Source organism: Nematolebias whitei, chromosome 15 (assembly GCF_014905685.2).
Source record: "Nematolebias whitei isolate Nwh7 chromosome 15, NemWhi1, whole genome shotgun sequence".
Lineage (NCBI taxonomy): Eukaryota > Metazoa > Chordata > Actinopteri > Cyprinodontiformes > Rivulidae > Nematolebias > Nematolebias whitei.
The window spans coordinates 25,724,345-25,743,421 of record NC_056512.1 but is presented as its reverse complement, the minus strand read 5'-3'; the positions used below and the strand labels follow the sequence as shown (position 1 = coordinate 25,743,421).

Below are 19,077 nucleotides of genomic sequence, written 5' to 3'. Positions count from 1 at the left end.
CCAGTTTTAAAACTAGGCTTAAGACTTTCCTTTTTGATAAATCCTATAGTTTTCTGACCTATTCCTTTTCCTATGCTGCTATAACCTTAGACTACTGGAGGACAAACTGACCTCATTTCCTCAAATTAATAGTTACAAATACATACATTTGAATAGTTTATTTTTGTAATTATTCTTACTTAACAAGTGATTTCTGTCTTTTTGTCTTTCCTCTTAGTGAAAAACCAAATGGTCTCCATCCTGGACCTGTCATTCTGTGTTCATTTCTCCTTCCTGTCCTCTCAAACCCAGCCAGTGGAAGCAGATGGTCACTTGTCCTGATCCTGACTCTGCTGGAAGTTTCTTCCTCCTGAGGGAGTTTTTCCTTTTCACTGTTGCCTTTGTGCTCGCTTAGAATGGGAGACTGTGACCAAGTAAAAACTTGAAGCAATCTGCTGGCTCCTTAGATAAATAATGTTATTACCTGATTTGTATGTATGTGGATGTTTATATTCAGTGCCCTGAGATGACTTCTGTTGTGAATAGGAGCTAACTGAATTGATGTGAGTGGAGGTGGACAATGCAATAATGTGCACAGTAAAGAAACTGTCCAGATGACCTGGCTGAAAAGTGTTGGATTGTATACCTGGATTATTGAGCATGGACTTTGTTGGTAATGTGGACAGTAGAGTTTTGCAAGCCATGCACACGAAAATAAAAAAAAGGTCAGGCTTTGCAAATCTGACTATTTAAAATGCAGCCACACAAGTTGCTGGCTGAATATTCAATGTGAGACTATATTTTATTTTACGCCATTTTCTTGCAATTTGGAGTCACCAACTAACAGCTGCATCCCAGTGAGGTGTTGACTTTATCAAGTTCCTCTCTTCTGGAACATTCTTCCAGTTTGTGTCCACATAGTTGATATGTTTTACTTTCCTGCTACCTTTGGGTCAAAATGTCCTTTGAGAGCTCAGTCCTAAAACTGAGGAGTGGGTCATTTTGACCCAAGGGCAGCAGGAGGGTTAAGACAACATTTGAACTACACCTCAGGGCCACCGTACTTAAGACCTTCCTAAACCCTACGGTTAGTCGGCTTGGTTCCTCATGTGCTATCCCTTTAGTTATGCTCTTGTTTCCTTCTAAAGCTGTGCTCTTGCAAACTCTGTGTGTCGACTCGTGCTTGTACAAGGTTATGTAACCGTTTCCTCTTTTCTTGAAGTGTTTATGAACGCACCAGTACTTTTTTTTTCCTTCTCACAATTTCTAATTACAGTGATTGCTTTGGCGTGCAGCTTGGCACAGAGATGAGAAAGGACCAGAAATGTCTCCGTTTGTGCCCTTTTTCAATCACACATGAGCCTAAATGTTGAAATGTTGTTCTCAGGCAGATTTTGATTAAATATCAAGGATGTGCATAATTCAGTGGCTACATGCAAAACACTGTAACACATACTCATGCATGCTGAGTCTCTCCCTCCTGGACATCAGCAGATGAAGCAAAAATACTTCAACCAGCAGAGTAGAGCGGAGGGAAAGCAAATGCATCACAAACAGTTTTAACTGTATTCAAACAGAAAGATTAGAAAGTTTATCTCAGGATTGGAGACTTACTTTTCATGATATACACCCAAAACACAAACCAGATAATACATTTATTTATCCCCATCACAGAATATGTGTTAGCTATGGATGCGATATGCTGTGCAAGACCTTTGTGTAACGTTTTGCCGTTACTTATTTAAAAAAACAACTGTGTCTGTTAGCAAGATATCTCATGAACCACACATCAGATTTCATTTACTCTTTCAGGAAATAATTGGCAGATCTACGTCCTAAAACTGATTAACTTTTGGAAGCAATTGACCTTAGAAAACATAAAAAAACCTGATATAATTCATTTAATTTTACAGATACTGAGCCAAAATCTAATGTGGTAGAAGTAGAGTATATCTCACAATATCATATAAGCCTGCCCATAAAGTTGTTTTCAAGGTTTGATCAAAGTGACTTCAACTCCGTCATTTCTCCACATTAGATTGTACTGGTCTAAAACTGTGGTATGAAAGGCAGCGGGCGATATGCATTCCTTTAAGGAGCGGGGAGGTGTGGAGGGGACTAGGACTCACTCTGCATGAAATGTATTCCTGCTCTGTGCCATGTCGTACTTTAAAATGCCCCACTATGTAGGATGCTCGGACACGAGATGAGACAGAGATGAGAGAAGCCGAAGGAAAAGGCTGGATGATGAATGCGTGGGAGTCAGAGTGGAGTCGAGGATGGGGCATGATGGGATGGGGGGATGGGGAAGTGTTCGGTTCGGCCGGGTAATGGAGGGCAGAGATTTCTAGCTGAGGAAGAAGTATCGATTGTCTGTGAGGAACGTTTATAGAGATTTGGACTAGCTGCAATATGTACGGTGTGAACAAATAAAAAAGAAATCTCCCCTCAACGTATTGCACTTTCTGGCTTTTTATTTTTTTCTCTCTCTCAGTGCTTTTTGTGAACACATGACTTTCTGCTGTAAAAGTGTTTTAAGAGAGCACGAAAGCTGCAAGCCTCAGACAGTCAGTTCAGTTTTAATAAAGAAATGGAAATGGGAAACGCCCCTAAATATCGTATTTTCCAGCGTATAAGTCGCAGTCTTTTGCCTAGATTTGTCAGTCCTGCGACTTATATACATTTTTTTTTCCATATTCATAACGCAATTTTTGACTGACGCTTTAAATTTCGAAGAACTGCAGCAGTGAGTCCTCCCGTGCACGCTCGCTTCACTCAGCTGGTGCAGGCGGAGGAACGCTGGAGAGCTCGCAGCTCCGGCTGTGATGGATGGATGGTGCTGCGCCACCAAGGCAAAATGAAGCTATTTTGGCCATTAAATAAATACATAATAAATGCGACTTATACGTCGAAGCACCTCTTCACGATGCTTTTTTTGACTGATGCGACTTATAGTCAGGAACGACTTATGTGTCAAAAAATACAATACCAAAAAGTTGTAGTTCAGAACTTTTGCAGCAGGTTCTATGACGAGACAACCATAAAAAATTATTGTATTTTATTTTATTTTGTTCCTCTGTTTTGAAGACATACAGTTTAATCCTCAACAGATTAATGGCCAGTTCAAGTAGGACCCAAACCAAAGTGTTTATTTTCATTAATCTATTACAAAAAAAAAATACAAATAAAAGTCAAGCTAAAATATGGATGAGACATTTCCCATCTGTAGAACATATCGATCCTGAGAGTAAGAGAGCGACATTTAAACAAGCTTTTCAACCAAAGGAGGCCGGGTCGTCGAACCATCATGTTGGCTCATACAGTATTTGGCTGTATTCCAGTTAATACAAGTAAATACACAAAGTAGAAGGCAGTACTACAGCAGCTGAGCAGGGAGCGACCGTGGAGCCAAGATTACCTAAAGTCTCCTGGGAGACGTTTCGGGGCCAAGCCTGCAGTAACGAGGGCAGGACTCCGACTGTGTATGAACGAGAAGCAGAGACAGGTGGGGGAGAAAGACAGGTGTCAGGAGGGTGGGGGTGCAGGGCTTGATCTGTCAGCACTCCCTGGGCTTTTGTTCACAGCTGAAAATAAATGGAAGCACACAAACACAGGGAGCATGAAATAACCTCTGCAGGTTCTGCTGCGTGATGGACTTTATTCTGGAGAAAAGACAAAAAGAACTTGATTAAGCTTGTTAAGTAAGTTAAACTTTCTTTTAAAATAAAATGCCCTAATGGACTTAAAATGGAACAAAATCATAAATATCTATTTATGTGTATCTGTTAATATTCAATGATCATATAATTGATTAGCAACCAAAGGGTTCAACGAGCATCACACAATCATCTATTATTTACAGAATAAAAGTGAAAGTGGGGAAATTAGCAAATATGTCTGACCTGATACTATTCCTACTTCATTAAATGATTGTTTGGGGATTAACTCATCTGGGTTTTTATTAAAGTTGCATTAGAGAACAGCAAATGTTCAGTTTCTCTGTTTACAACTAAATTGAGAGCTCAGATAAGAACATTTTCTCTTAGAGTTGGAATATTTTGGCTCAGCTTGTTTGCATTTGATATAAAGCTCTAACTTTTGCTTTAACTCTTGCCACCTCTCAGTTTATTTTCCACTCTAAAAAAACTGTTTCTGTCAACTCTCATCGTTTTTTAGTCGCTGTTTCTCTTCAGGAGAAAAGAAGAACTGTTCTTTTCTAACCCTAATCGTAGCTTTTGTCTCTGACTTTGTTTACATCCAGGGATTGTTTTATCCACTTCAGTTCATCTCAAGCCAAAACTGTCCAAAGTGCTGTTGGACTGTAAACAAACAACTCGTAATTGTTGGCAACAAAATAATTCTGCTGATTTCAACAATTTATAACAAATTACGTGGTAGGCTTAAGGTATTTAATCTTTTTTATTTAACTCATAGATGATGCAGATATGAAAAAGAAAACAAAAACATTGAAAATCTGCGTATTTTGATGGCACACACACGTGTGTGACTGTTTAGGCACGAGTGTGAATCAGCAATAGATGAAGCAGGTGGGCAACTTTCAAACCTGAGAAATATTAGACTGTATGCTTGGCAATAACAGTATCCATCCATCCATCCATCCATCCATCCATCCATCCATCCACCCATTTAACCAAAATAAGTTAAATATTCTGTAAGTAATAAAACAAGTTACAGAAACCAAACTCACCTGAATGAACTTAAAGCTTTGATTAAAAAGCATGAAGGGTTGATAGATGCAGAAAAACATTAAAAAAAAAAAAGTCAACAGGGAGAGTGATGACATCACCACCAACAACAACAACATTTTTTTCGGATTTTTTGACTGTATTTGATCATAGTACTCGCGCGCACAGATCGACTATTTATTTAATTATTTATTTTGCTCGATTTCTTCCCCAAAGCTTGTGCGCTCGTATATGCATGTGTGTGTGTGTGAAAATCGCTCCGGACACCGAGTTGTGTGTGTGTGTGTGTGTGTGGGTGTGTGGGGGGGGGGGGGGGGGCTTCAGGTCCTGGTCCAAGTTTCCTCGGCGTCACATGATCCACAGAGCTCCAGCGCAGCAGCAGCAACAGCAGCAGCCCACGCGCGCCCGGACCCACCCGCGCGCCTTCCTCTCCAACAACTCAGCGAGGATGGATGGACGCACGGATGGACGCACGGATGGATTAGATGTTGCGGTCTTGGACTGAGGGCGCAGATCAGAGACCACTTCAGGTGACTTCCTCCTCTTCACCTCCGGATCGTCTCTGATCACAAAGGAGCGAAAAGAAAGAGCAACCGGAGGAGCGGAACACAGAGAGAGGAGGAGAAGCTCCGCGCTGCTGAGAAAGGCTGCGTGCGCGACGGGAAGTCACGGATCATGCTTATGGGAACTCCCGATTCCGTCTCAATAAGGTATTTAAAAAAAGAACTGACAAGTTTCTATGTTTGCTTGAGATGCGACGTTTCAAACCAACAGATCCACTTTCTTTAAGCCACACAAAGAGGAGCGCTCCCGTTCCCTCCTGCACTTTTTTAAAAATTTGCCACAACATAAAAACGCAACTTTTTAGTTACTGTTCATGTCAAATTGTATTTAATATTTCCTTCTTTTATAATAATAATTAAAAACTCTTCATGAGCTCTCACAAATAATGCGCTTTTCTCTCATGTGCTTGACAAAAAACCATTAAAACTCCCAAGAGCGCTGGATTATCATGACTAATGTCTCTTCCTTTTCCATGTTATTCCATTTAATATAATAATCAGGATTAGTGTGGCATAAATGGCTTTCTTTCCTCTTTTTTGGCGCATATACCCTGCACCACTGAATGATGGGCTACAAACCTTCAGCAGAGCAAAGAGACAGAGTGGTCCATCTGTTCCATCACATAGCAACAGGAAGACATGCAATGAAAATCCCCATTTCCACATTATTACATGAGAAATCTGTGGCATGACACACTCATGGCCTCATATTGCACCAAACAGCTGAGATGAAGCGTTTAAAAACTATTTGGCGTTTGCCAAGTCCGTCTTTTAACTATACGTGCATCAGAAATGTACTGGGGATTTTAAAACGTGTGCCCACAACTCCAGCATCAAATTTATTCCAATAATAATCTATTTTATGCAATGAAAAAATTGATATATAAGGTAAATTCGTATAAGAAGCGTAAAGAGAATCAAGATGAAAATAAAACATGTTAAAGCAGCGGCCAGTGGCTCATTAAGGTCACCATGGTAACTGCACACTCGTGCCTGTCACTTCCTGATGGCACTTTCTAAAAACGACAGACAGAAACAGAATAAAAAGTAAACCTTATACTAAAAGTCACTGCACAAAATCTACAAGTCGCATCTTTAAAATTCTTTCAAACCTGTGAGCGATGGAAGACTAATGGTCCCACATTGAATGTTTTCAATTCTCAAATGTTTTATTGTAGAGGATATGACAAGTTTAAATGAGCCGTTACCTTTATTTCCAGTTTAATAATTGAAACCTATGGCAGTGTGGGTGGGTGGATCAGTTGATAGAACTGTTTCCTCTCAGCAAGCAGGTCGCTGGATCAAATCCAGACGGGGGTCTCTCTGGGTGGAGTTTGCATGTTCTCTCCGTGCATGCATGGGTTTACTCCAGGTACTCCGGTTTCTTCCAGACCAAAACATGCATGTTAGGCTTATTGTAACTCTGCATTGTCCCTAGGTGTGAGTGAGAGAGTGAATGTGCCCCATGATGGACTGAGACCTGTCCAGGGTGTCCCCCGTTTCTTGCACAGTGACTGCTGGACATGGGCACCAGTGGACCCCCATGACCTGAAAAGAAGAAGATGGATGGATGGATGGATGGAAGCTTGAGTGCTTTTTGCTGATGGGATTTAGGAGAAAAGAATACGTCCTACAGCAGAAGACTAAAGTACCATTGTGTAACTTGTACATGTGCTAAATGTACTTCATGTACATGTGGACATTAAATAGAGTTTGTGAAATATGCTAACATTGAGAGATTTCAAACCCTAGTGTCAGTTGAACAATTCATCGAAAACTTTCTGGAAATGGTCAAATTTACAGCGTGTTTGTGTAAAAACCAGTACGGATATCAAAATGCCAGTTCAGTCCGGTTGGGTTCACATTTCTGCGACCCCATTAAGCCTTGAACGATGTTTGTTCTGTAAAGTATGTCGGAGCCGCAGAGCTCCAGAGCGGGCTGGGTTTTCTCACTACTGTTCTTGTTTATGGGGGAATTTATAGTAGGGAATTTTTTTTTAGAACATTGTCTTCATAACTGTACGTTTGTCACATCATAGCTCACTGTTTTTGATCAAAATTCACATTTCAATGAATAATTTGCGCATTTTAAGAAAAAGGACTCTAAATGAAAACTGATTGCTGACAAAATATTTTTTATGGCTAAACTGATCTGTATTTCACCCTTCCCTTGTTTCTTTACACATAATCCATCCCCCACCTGTCTGCTGTCCATCCCTCCCCACCTCCTCCTCTGACCCCCCCTCAGAGTGGCTCTGCCTGATGCCCTATCATGACTGATGGCGAGGGGAGAGTGCGCTTTCAGTACGATGAGTGCCAGGAGCAGGGGGAGGTGCAGGACGACGTGAGGCTTCCTGTAAAAAGTGAGCCCCCGGGTCATGATGCTGACCCTGGAGGAGACCAGGGCGAGGGGAAGAAGGAAAAGAAGGAGGACCAGGAGGTGGTGGTGGAGAAGGGAAAGAGGGGCTGTAGTCGTCCAGGAGAAGGAGCTGAGTGGAGCGCTGAAGTTCAGGAAGAGAAGGAGCCGGAGCTGGAGGTGGAAGTTGGACCAACGCTGGGAGTTCGAATCACAGCTCCCATCCGTGACCCGGACTGCGTCTCTGAGGACGAGGAGCAGCAGCCGTACCCCGCCCTGACTCCCGTGGCTTTCTTTTGCCTTAAGCAAACAACGAGGCCACGCAACTGGTGTCTTCGCATGGTCTGTAACCCATATCCTTTCAAACACGGGAACTCTAACGCCGCCAGCCGGTAAGACTAAATATGTCCTCTAACTGTTGTGTGTGAAGGCTTTCACAGCTGGAATGAAACACTCAAGTACAAACCACTGGATGTGCAGATGTTCATGGCTGGTCCATTGTGATGCTTCACTTTGGTCTAATTGCACATGTTTGGATTGTCTTCCTTTTCTAGGTGATAGAATATAGCTTCATTCTGAGCTTCTCTTCTTTGTTGGTGTGATATTTGGACAAGTTTAGTGTTTGGTAAATTGACTTGACTTGATAAAGACGATACCAAACCCAGTCAGTTGGTTGTTCAGGACAAATCTCGTTAGCCTGGTGTGGTTTAACATAATGGAATGGTCTTTTTATAGTTTCGGGATTAGATCCACGTGAGACGGTTTCATACATTCACAGACATAGTTCTCTGAAGGCAAAATGACTTTGTGTTAGCAAATCTTTGATTTAATCATCATTTATTGTTATTTGGTCGACTTTGACAGCAAACACTGTTTTTAGTTAGTTTAGCACTGACAAACACAGAACATGACAGTGTTTATAGCTCTGTCTCCACACTTTACATTTTGTTCTAAAAGTTGTGCTTTTTACTCTTAATAGCTCATTGAATGGTTTCTTTACTGTCCAATTTCCTATAACTCTTGGATTATACATCACTGTTCATTACAACAAGAAAAAAAAAAGACAGTGTAAAATACCAGTCTGTGACAATTTGTAACACAGAGACCTTTTGGATTTTTTCCACGTCATTTTCTAAAACATCTTTCTGTTGATCACAAACTACACCCCTTACCTCTAGTCATTTATAATTCAGAATAATTAATGCCATAACTGAATACCATTCATTTCAAAAACTGGGAAATAATAATGTGTTGTGAACAATATGAGCAAAGCTAAAAGTCTTGGTCATACTGCTTTTCTAACTTTTAGTTTCTACCAACTCCCACCACCCTGCAAAGCTGAGCCCAGTAGACCAGGAAATAATTGGCTTTATTTGACCATCTGTAAATAATGAGAGTTAATGGGTGACTAGTGTTGTCCTATAGTTATCATCCTTAGTAACCAATGATTGGCCACAGACATCCTGATTGCATCCCCTCTATCTTTATTATTACTGTTTAGCGGAACATCTTCCTTGTATTATATCTATCTGTGAGGCGTTTAATAAACTAGAAGAGACCAAAATGAACAGAAGGTGAATGCAAAAAGAAACTAAAGATTAATGACTGCTATAAGTTTCCACTTTTTGTCCAGTTAAATGAGTGTGGTGTATTAAATCTTTACACGTTTGTATACTTCAGATCTAATTTGAAGGGTACTGAAAATGTAAAAATACAAGTTTGGTTATAACATTCCAACAAATTCTGAATATTCTATCTAAAAAAAAAAAAAAATCTTCTGCAGATTTTTCGTTGAACTGTTGCTGTGATGGAACATGTTTGTGTGAGTGTTATAGCAATGGTGGTCTGAAGAGTGCAGAAACGAGCCCTTTGGAGGTGAACCGACGAGGTGTTTGAGCTTCAGACCCAACAAATACTGCAGAGTAAAATGAGCGGAGAAGGCCAGTTTTATTGGTGCTATAAACAAATTAAAATGCTAAACACAAGGAAAAAAAATCAACAGTATGATACAGCAGTAGTTTAATCAGTGCATCACATGCAAAGACTGAGTTGCTTTGCGTTAATCAACAAAGATGATCCCTTTCTAGAAAGACAAACTGATGAATCACGTGGTGTTCAGCGTGACGCCGTGACGAAGCTTTGACCCACGTCGATGATCCGTCCGGAAAAGGTCAGTGTGCGTTAGCCAGCTCTTCCTCACGACCCTCCTCTTGAGAGGAGCTCAGCAGGGATCTGATTTTACCTGGCTTCAGGTGAGCTGGCGTTTCTGGCAGCGACTGAACTGATTCTGTGTATTGGTAAGGAGGATGTGAGTGACATGCTCTGCCACACACTGAGAAGATGTGTTTGGAGCTCGATATGGTCACACTTTGTGACTGGCTGTGAGATGAACTAATTTATTTTACCTTCATCCAGTATCCCAAACTTTGACTGAACTCCTCTCAGCCTATAGGACCACTTTTGATTGACAGGTGTCTATTTCTGTGGTCAGCATCCAGAAGTTGCGTTGTCCTCATCTATTTTCAATGTGACTCCATTGTGTGTCGAACTGTCTCCTTTTGGATCGAGGTTGTAAAAATGTGGAAAAGACTTTGTTGAAACTTTCAGAAAGCAATAATTGGTTGCACATCTTCAACCGATCGCCTATTGTAGTAAACACTGTTCAAGATGGCTGCCGCAGTGAATCAACCTAAGAAAAAGTTCAGTTTTATAGATGTTTTTTTTTTTTTTTCCGGCTGCTCCATTCTTCAGGGGTCACCACAGCGAACTAAGTCGCACAAAGACTTGGCATTTATTTTTACGCCGGGTACAGATAGTGAGCTGAAATTCAAGTTCAAGTTTATTGTCATTCGCATCACATGTGGTGCATGAGGTGGAACGAAATTGTGTACTCAAGGTCCCAGGTACAACCAAAAACAGCAAAAATATAAAGTATAAAAAGAAACAGTATATAAGGATATACGCTAAACAAACGTAAAACAGTATATTAAACAGCAGCCCGAACATGAGTCTGTGGTGAGCAGATGGGTATGAATGAATACAACAGCATGAGATCAGCAGCATGGCTAATCAGCAGCACAAATAAGTCACATATCACCAATTAAAACAGTGTGATAGTAGCCGAGTGTCCTTCCTATAACCTACCTCAAGGCGTAACAGATTGCGCAAGACTTTGCAATATTGTGTGCGAAGGCGCGTAACGTTATTTTAAAGACTGAACCAAAATGGCCCCAACAGTAACGTTTCTAGATAAGCTGATCTCAGTTTAAAACTCTGGCATGAACGTTGGCGAGGAATGCAAGGCCTTTCATTGCTTCTCTCTTTAAGAGTTGATAGAGTAAGACGTTTGGGTTTTCAAATGTTTGTGCTGAGAGGGTGGGCTAGTTTTAAAAAGAGATCACGGCTATCACACTGTCACATGCCTGGCACTGATTTAATAATTGCTTGTGTAAGACTGTAGCCAGATCATGTCATAAGAGCTAATCTCACAAGACAACTCTGTGTCGTCCATTCTTCAGGGTCTCTATGTGGAGGTGTGTAAGCATGACCCACTATAAACAGTCCGACTAGGTGGTCCCCAGTGGGCTTTGTAAATATTATTAAAAGCATCAATGCTCTGTCGCTTACTCACACAAAGAAACTGACATCCTAATAAATGTACTTTGGCGACATAAAAGCAAAACAAAAACTACCTTTTACCCCAGCTTTACATCAACCCATATTCTGGATATGTAATAACGAATAAACAGCAATAAACAGAAGTAGAACACATAAAATCCAGACGTTTCTGTGCTGCAGAACAACTTATTTGTACTGAGAAGTCATTAATTACTAGAGACAATAAACAAGGGTTGTTCACAATTATCAGGATGGTGTTTCAGCACAACAGCTGTTGTCATTTATCATTTTTATTGTGCTTATCATCAATAATGAACTGCTTTGCTCAAGGGGCTGCATGTAAACACTGGAGCATGTGTGGCTTCCTTCTGGCTGTGATTGCAGCGCTGAGTTTAGTTTTATATCCACACTGGTGTTTAAAAAAAAATCATTGAGTAGCCCATTGAATGCTTGTCCTGCATAAAAATAATTTAGATGATAGTTTTTATTTCAACTTGTTGCTTGAAAAATGTGTCTTCCAATCCTGCTTTGTCATCTTTATTCTTTTAGGGTCAAGGCAAAGACAAATGAAGGAAATAATCGTAGACACTCAATTTAGCGTCCTGACACGCAGGATTTTAAGCAGTGAGAAAAAAATGGTCTCCGATAAAACCAGAGATTTTTTTGTCTCACGACACCATCAATTACTTTACAACTATGCGTAAAAACAAACTATAAAAGTTGCTTTTTATTATGTTATTTGGCAATTTTTATTTTTTTTTAAGGATTTGCGTAAAAGTCTAATTTTTCACTCTAATGTGATCCATTTTTCTTCCGTACATTTTCGGCATTTTTTTCGTTCCACAATATTTTAAGCTATTTCAACAAATCATAAAACATTCAGCTCTTTCAGGACAATCCTGCTATGACTTTTGTTGTTGGAGCAACTTTAGCTTTGTGAACTATTTAGTTTCAGCTTTTTCAGCTACTATATAGCTGTTTTTATGCTAATTTATGCTTTTTCAGCTAATTCCACATTTTTTGCACTCATTTCAACTTCTTTAAGCTTAATTCAGCAAAACTGTTTTACCTCCACTTCTTTCCAATAATTAAACTTCTTTCTGTCTTTTTAGCTGCTTTTCAGCTGTTTTTTTTTAAATTAATTATTATTTTTTGCTTTATTCAGACAGTTTAAAGTTTTTGTGTTCATATCTGCCTCTTTCAGCCAAATTCTGCAAAACCTGTCCTTTCTGTCTTTTTCTGCTAATTTAAGCTAGTTCTAACTTTTCAGATATATTTTTAGCTTTTTTTTTTTTTAGCTAATTTCAGGTGTTTTCAGATAAAGTTAATTTTTCTTGGTAATTTCTGCCACTTTCAGCCTAATTAACTTTTTAATGATAATTTCAACTTTTTCTGCTACTTTCAGCTTTTTTTTTGCTATTTCAGCTACTTGTTAGCTGTTTATGCTAATTTTAGCTTCTTCAGCTAATTCCACATTGTTTTAGCTCATTTCAGCTCTTTCCATTTCCTTCTCATAGGTTAAGCTTATGTCTGCCTTTTTGGCTACTTTTTAGATGTTTATCTATTTACTGCTAATTTTAGCTTTTTTAGCTGATTTCCTAATTTTATGCTAATTTCTGCTTATTTAAACCTAATTCCACAAATGTCTGCTCCATCTGCTTTCTTCTGATAATTTAGGCTTGTTCGTCCATTTCATCTACAGTTCAGCATGCGTTTAACTAATTTAAGCTGTTTTTCAGCAAGTTCTCCTGCAACAAGCATTCATATTCTCTAGTTATGTTTAGCTCCTATTGGCTCACCCACAATACTCTACATTATGATTTGAAGACAAAAATGTTTGTTTTTGAACTTTTTTAATTTCAAAGCAATGAAAATCCCCAGCTTAGTATAAAAATTGGTTATTTTTATGTAACTTCTGATTAAAGTCACACTTCAACAAACATTTCCCTTTAAAACTTTATGATTGTAGAAATTGAATCTTTCTGAAGTTTTATCACAAAGAAAACTAGACTCTTTGGATGATCACTCTGCTCCTGTCTCTCCATTAAATTGTTGACAAGTGGGGATGTATGTATTAATCTGGCCCCACGTTCACATTTAAGACCACCAGCATGTCCTTAAGCTCTTCTTGACTCTGCAAAAAATGAAACAGCAATAAAATGTCATGCCCGTCTGCTAATATGGTTCATTTTCCCGGAGACATTGGCAGGGCTTCCTGGTATTAGTTACTCTCTGGAACGACCCTGCCACAGGGCCTGATGCTGCCTTTGTTTTGCCCTTGTACTGTCTTTTTTCAGAGCCGTGCCTCCCTGTACTCCCTCTTAAACCAGCCTACTAATCCTCTGCTGTGTTACAGTTAGCAGCCCTGATTATTATTTTATTCATTTTTTTGGCGTTTACATCCTAAGTGGTGGTTGGTTTTCCCAGACTGACAAGCTCTGTGGTTTAGGACAAGTATATGTTAAAGATGTAGTGTAGTAACACGAATAAATTATTTTAAAACATCTTCAGTGGTATTAGACATGGCTTACAGTACTTGTAATGTCTCCAACAGGAATGGTTGGGCCAGTTTCAGTTCTAATAACAACACGGACCTACTTGGTGTCCATTTTTCAAGGTGAAGCATGTCTTTAGTCCTTTGGATGGACACTACAGTGTCTTCAATAACCTTGAATGAACTTTTGTTTATATTCATGTCTTTCTGTAAGATATCAATGCTCACAGAATCGGATGCCATGTTGTTACATTAAAGAAGCGTGCCCAGTTTGCTTTTTTCACAAGAGAAAACATTGCTTTTTTAAAGCTTCTTCCGTAACCTTCTAATGATTTTAATTCAGTTCAATTTAGTTCATTCACATTGCACCGAGTCACAACAGAAGTCAACTCAGGGCACTTAACAGCAACATTCACGTACGTTATAAAAGCCGATTAGTACAAGTTATCTATCTAAGGAAACCAGCAGATTGCGTTGAATCTTCACTTTGTCACAGTCTCCCATCCTGAGCAAACACAAAGGCGACAGTGGGAAGGAAAAACTCCCTTTAAACAGGAAGAAACTTCGAGCAGAACCAGGCTCAGGACGAGCAGTCACGTGCTTTGACTGGCTGGGGGCATTTTATACTAAACTTTCAAATGGTCCGGATTGGTTCCTCTATTATTCTATGTAGAATTTACAGGCTGTCCGTTCTGTTCTGGTAGATGTGATTAAAGCCTTCAGATGCCCTCAGTTTATCTTGTTTCAGCTCTTCATCTTTCACCTGTTTAAAGTAGAAATCAGCACACCTGTTGTCACCCAGTAATCACCCCCTGCTTGCACATATATTTCTGGTTTTCTTCAGTTTGTGTATTGTCTCCAGCTAGTTCTTGTGAGTATAGTCTTTTATGTGACTTTTTACTGCGCAGTATTCCGACCAGTTTTTGTTAAAATTTTAGTTTTTTCTGGAACTTGCTTCCCAATTTCTTACATTTGGCTTCTTCCACTAAATGTTGTGACGATCTGACAATTAAATTTCACTTAATTTTTAAAAATTTTAAACAGTCAAGCTCACCAGTGCTTCACTGTCATTGATTATGAAGTGTTTTTCCTTTAACACATACAGCATAGTCTTGACAAAAATCAATAAAAGAATTGTCTGGCGCAAACAATCGTAAAGTTCACCCTTCATCTTTACAAAACTGTCAATATTTATATAACATGTTTTATATAAAGCTAACAAGGAATAATTTTACATCCCATTTTATAGAGGTTTTTATTGGCAAAATGTCATTAAAAATATTCATATTTATTGATTTATTGGTAATTTGTTCAGTCGTGTAAAAGCTTAAAGTGAAATATTAAAGACAAACCAACAACTAATTTTTAATCTATATGCAAAATAAAAGTTTACAGCCCTGGTAAGAATTCAAAAGGAGCTCTGCCTCATGAACAATAGATGGTAACAACTAGCTGTTATATACTTTCAATATCTAATATCCATCTCATTCCATCAGTTTTATTAAGAACCTTATTAGATCCTATTTGGAGAGACCAAAAAGGTTAATTCATTACTGATGGGTAGATTTATTGTGCTATAATTCTTCATGAAAGATAATGTACATTAAAACGTGTCAAGTGAATTATTACTAACGCAGTACCATAAAGACACTCCTACACATGGAGCCTCTGTCAAACTGCATTTAGACCTGTTCTCTGTAAAGAAGCGAGATGCAGTGGAAAAAATTTTTTCCAGCAGTGGTGTTCTCTAAATCAGTTAGAAATGTTTATGGGATTGTTTAAAAAGGTAATTTGAGAGAGAATATACAGTAACAAATATGGTGCTTTACCACGATGCGATATATCGATTTGTTTGTATGACAATACAATATTTATTGATATGGCCAAGTCTGTCACGATACGATTTCAATTCTATTTGATTCACAAGTCTGCAATGGATATATTGCGATATCAAATGCCCCTCTCATTTAAATATAAATAAATCAATAAATTGATTGTACAACCTCATATACAAGTTTCACTGAAGTGCTGCCTGGACTGTATTATAAATCTTGGCTCCAAAGTATGCAGCAGTTCACAAAATCCGTCATTTTCGACAACACTGCTCTCATACCTTTACAAATGAAATAAGAAATGGCACCTGTGATACTCGTTGCTCTTTTCAAACTGTTGTTCAGCTTCTGTGGGAAGAAACTAGTCAAAGGTGGCGTGTTGTCTGACACGGTAACGCTGGCGGAGCTAACATGGCTTATCTATGCTGTGTTTCTTCTTCAGGTGAACAACCAAAGTTGTTGTTTCCCGAGTATTTTAACTCACGCTGGCACCTTTTGCATACGGCATGAGTTTTGTCCGTTGAGCCGTCCTTCTGTCGGTATCCAAAATATTTCCACACCGTTGATTTAAATCCAACAGGAGAGCGAATTTCATCATACGCATTTCCTGCCTCGGCTGCCATGTTGCTAAGGCGGCCGCTGGGCGCAGCTACGCATGGAAATGGTGACACAGACGTGCCTTGGGAATTTTAAAAATGACGATATGAATCTATGTTTTCGTTTTGCCGTGATGTAATTGAACCATTTATAATTTAATCAATGTATTGACATAGATCGATGTATTGTTACACCCCTACTATCAAACAGCGCCACCACCTCCATCCTGGAGTGAGAAAGCCAACATGTCTGCTTCCCGTAACTCCTGAAATAACATCATTATATCAGCGCCATTCCTTTTGTCTTCGTGTAGGACGGGGAGTGAAGATAGCTGCCCCTGATGTCAGTGGGTCGTCCCGCTCCCACTGCCGCCTGAGCGTGCCTCCTGAGGTGGAAGTGTGAGGAGAGACAGGCTCCTGTGCTTCACACCTCCTCTGCCGGGCTCAATGCTTTGTCTTGTATTTATACTGAGCAGTGGATCTGTGTGTGCCCGGTGACTCATTATATGTGGCCTGTGCTCATCAAACCAGCAGATTGAGGGTTGTTAGGTGCATATCTCTGCAGAGACAGAGGGATCCTGTCTTTCTGACGTGCTAAGTGCTGGCAACTCCTGTGAGGTCCCCACAGTGTGTGGTTGAGCGCTTTGTGCACGACTGCCCTGAATCGTGTTGTGGGCGAGGCTCACGCTTCCAGAAAATTTCATCACACTCCAAATATGGAAGCTGCATACCCTCCATGAAAAAAACAACAAAAAAAATCAGCGAAAACAAAATGTTCAAATCTTGTTTTTGAGTGAAATGTGCTCCAGAGGACGAGTAAATAAGAACCAGAGTTCATGACGGCGGTGAAAATCAAACAGCGCAGGCAGACTTCCCCTCCGATAAGCAGATCTGAGCAGAAAGGTTTGACTATCCAACGTAAATATTTTAATTTTTCATACACATTGAAATTCATCTCATTTACAGCAACAACATGAAAAATAAAAACGTGGAACGAAATAATGGGTAAATACGTTCTAAACGTCATGTCTTCAAACAAATTGCTTTGATGTGTAGAATTTTAAAACTGATGAAAAAGCAACTTTTATGCTATATTTTAGAATAAAAAAAACACAAGAAAGAAGGTAGAAAACGTGAAAAATTTAGTAAAATCTTCACATTGTTCTGCATTTTTCACATGATCAATCTAAGAATAAAAAATAAACATCAAAAACAGTCTTAAATTAAATTACATATTTAATTATTCCTAATACATAGTTTTTATCATTTCTTTACGCAACAATTTGAAAAAAAAACAAAAAACACTTTGTTTAGTGAAAAATAACATTTTTCAAACTGACATTCCTGAAGTTTTGGTCAGGTAGGTGTCTCACAAAATACAATAAAATAAAATAAAAAAATAAATGATGGTTATTAATAAAAAGCTTTATCCATAAATGTGACCAAATTATATACACTAAAATAACTGAAGACTTTTTGAAGAGTTTCCTTTTGCTACTACATTACAACACATTAACGTTCTTATAACACTGCAAAACTCACATTATTCAGAAACATTCTTGAACCAAATACTTGAAAGGGCCGTGTCTGATTGTCACGTCAGGTTTTATGAGCCCCGAGTGTTTTATGTAGCACACGGGTCAGGTTTAATGGACCTCTTACCTCCAGTTTGAAAAAAAAAAATAAAAATAAAACAATAAGTTCTGAGCTCAGATGCAGTGGAAGCCAATGAGAGTTTAGACGTGTTCACTTTGCACCCTGGATGGAGTTGAGAGAAAAATGTCCTGTAATACTGAGAAGACAAAACAAGTGAGAAGACAAAATGCCCTTTGTTACGTTTGGGAATACACGTAGTTTGAAAAGCTCGCAACTTTGTATGGGACAGCATCACTCCAAGTCGAATATTTTGTTGTAGAATCTTCAAAAATCATAAAACTGAGTGTGTAAAACAGTTTGGAATGATTTCACTTTGAAGTCGGTCTTACAGGTTTGTGAAAAGATCAGTTTCTCAATAATCCCACTGTTGTCTCTGGGGACATTTTTTGCAGCATTTTGTGGATTTCATCTACGCTGTAAGATGTGCTACTAAAACATACAGCACACTGTTTTTTTTACTATTTACTACTACTGGTACAAATATGTGTTTCAGCCCTCCAGTTGTTTATGACTATTCATGCCCAAGTCTGAATTCCATACGGTTTGTAAACCAGTATACTCTAAGTGGGTGTTAAGGTGTGTGTGTTTCAGAATTACCTCAAGTGCAGTTGAATCTCAGTGTTTACAGACTCCTTCTCCAGATGATCTGGAACTGATAGTACTTTTTTCTTCTTTGTGGAGTTGCAGTTAAACTGGAGAAATATTGAACTATTAGTGCATTTTTGTGTTCCGACAGTTCAACTTGAAAACAAGTTTAAAAGGACGACGTGTGTTTCTTCATTAATGACGCTGCCTTTTTACAAAATAAAAAAAGAAATACTATAGACTGGTTTCAGATTTTGTGTTCTTTATAAAACAGTAAGCACAAACATCGACAACTGTTTTAAAAAAAAAAAATAATGAAACGTTCTGCTACCAACTCACGTTGTGCCCCGATACTGTACATCTAGATGACTTTTATGAAAGGTTAAAGAACAAATTAAGTTCTGCGTGTTTTGGGATGAGTGATAAGAAAACAACCCTGCTAGAACCTTCACCTGTTCTAGCAGTTGTGTCTATAATTGTTCCATATTTTAAGTTTTACAAAGCTTGCTTTAACTTCCTCTTCTTTTGCTTTACTTAGTGTATTTACTGTTTATTCTCCTTGTACGGTCCTCACAGCCCTGCAATGCAGGAATAATGAAGTAACCAGGTCAAATTTTGCATCACCTGTACCAGGGCTTAATTTGTAAACTGACTGATGCCGGAACAGCGGGCAGGCCGGGGGGGGGGGGGGG

The 19,077-nt window shown here is 39.0% G+C and overlaps 1 protein-coding gene across 1 annotated transcript in view; it reads left to right on the top strand.

Annotated features, from left to right (window-relative positions):
* Positions 1–5,052: 5,052 nt before the first annotated feature.
* Positions 5,053–19,077, top strand: part of cacna1ha (calcium channel, voltage-dependent, T type, alpha 1H subunit a) — a 163,760-nt gene continuing 149,735 nt past the window's right edge. Inside the window, exons 1-2 of the mRNA XM_037688512.1 lie at positions 5,053–5,395; positions 7,497–7,957. Coding sequence (XP_037544440.1) covers positions 7,521–7,957 — 437 coding nt within the window. The 5' untranslated portion in view covers positions 5,053–5,395; positions 7,497–7,520. The remainder of the gene's footprint in view (positions 5,396–7,496; positions 7,958–19,077) is intronic.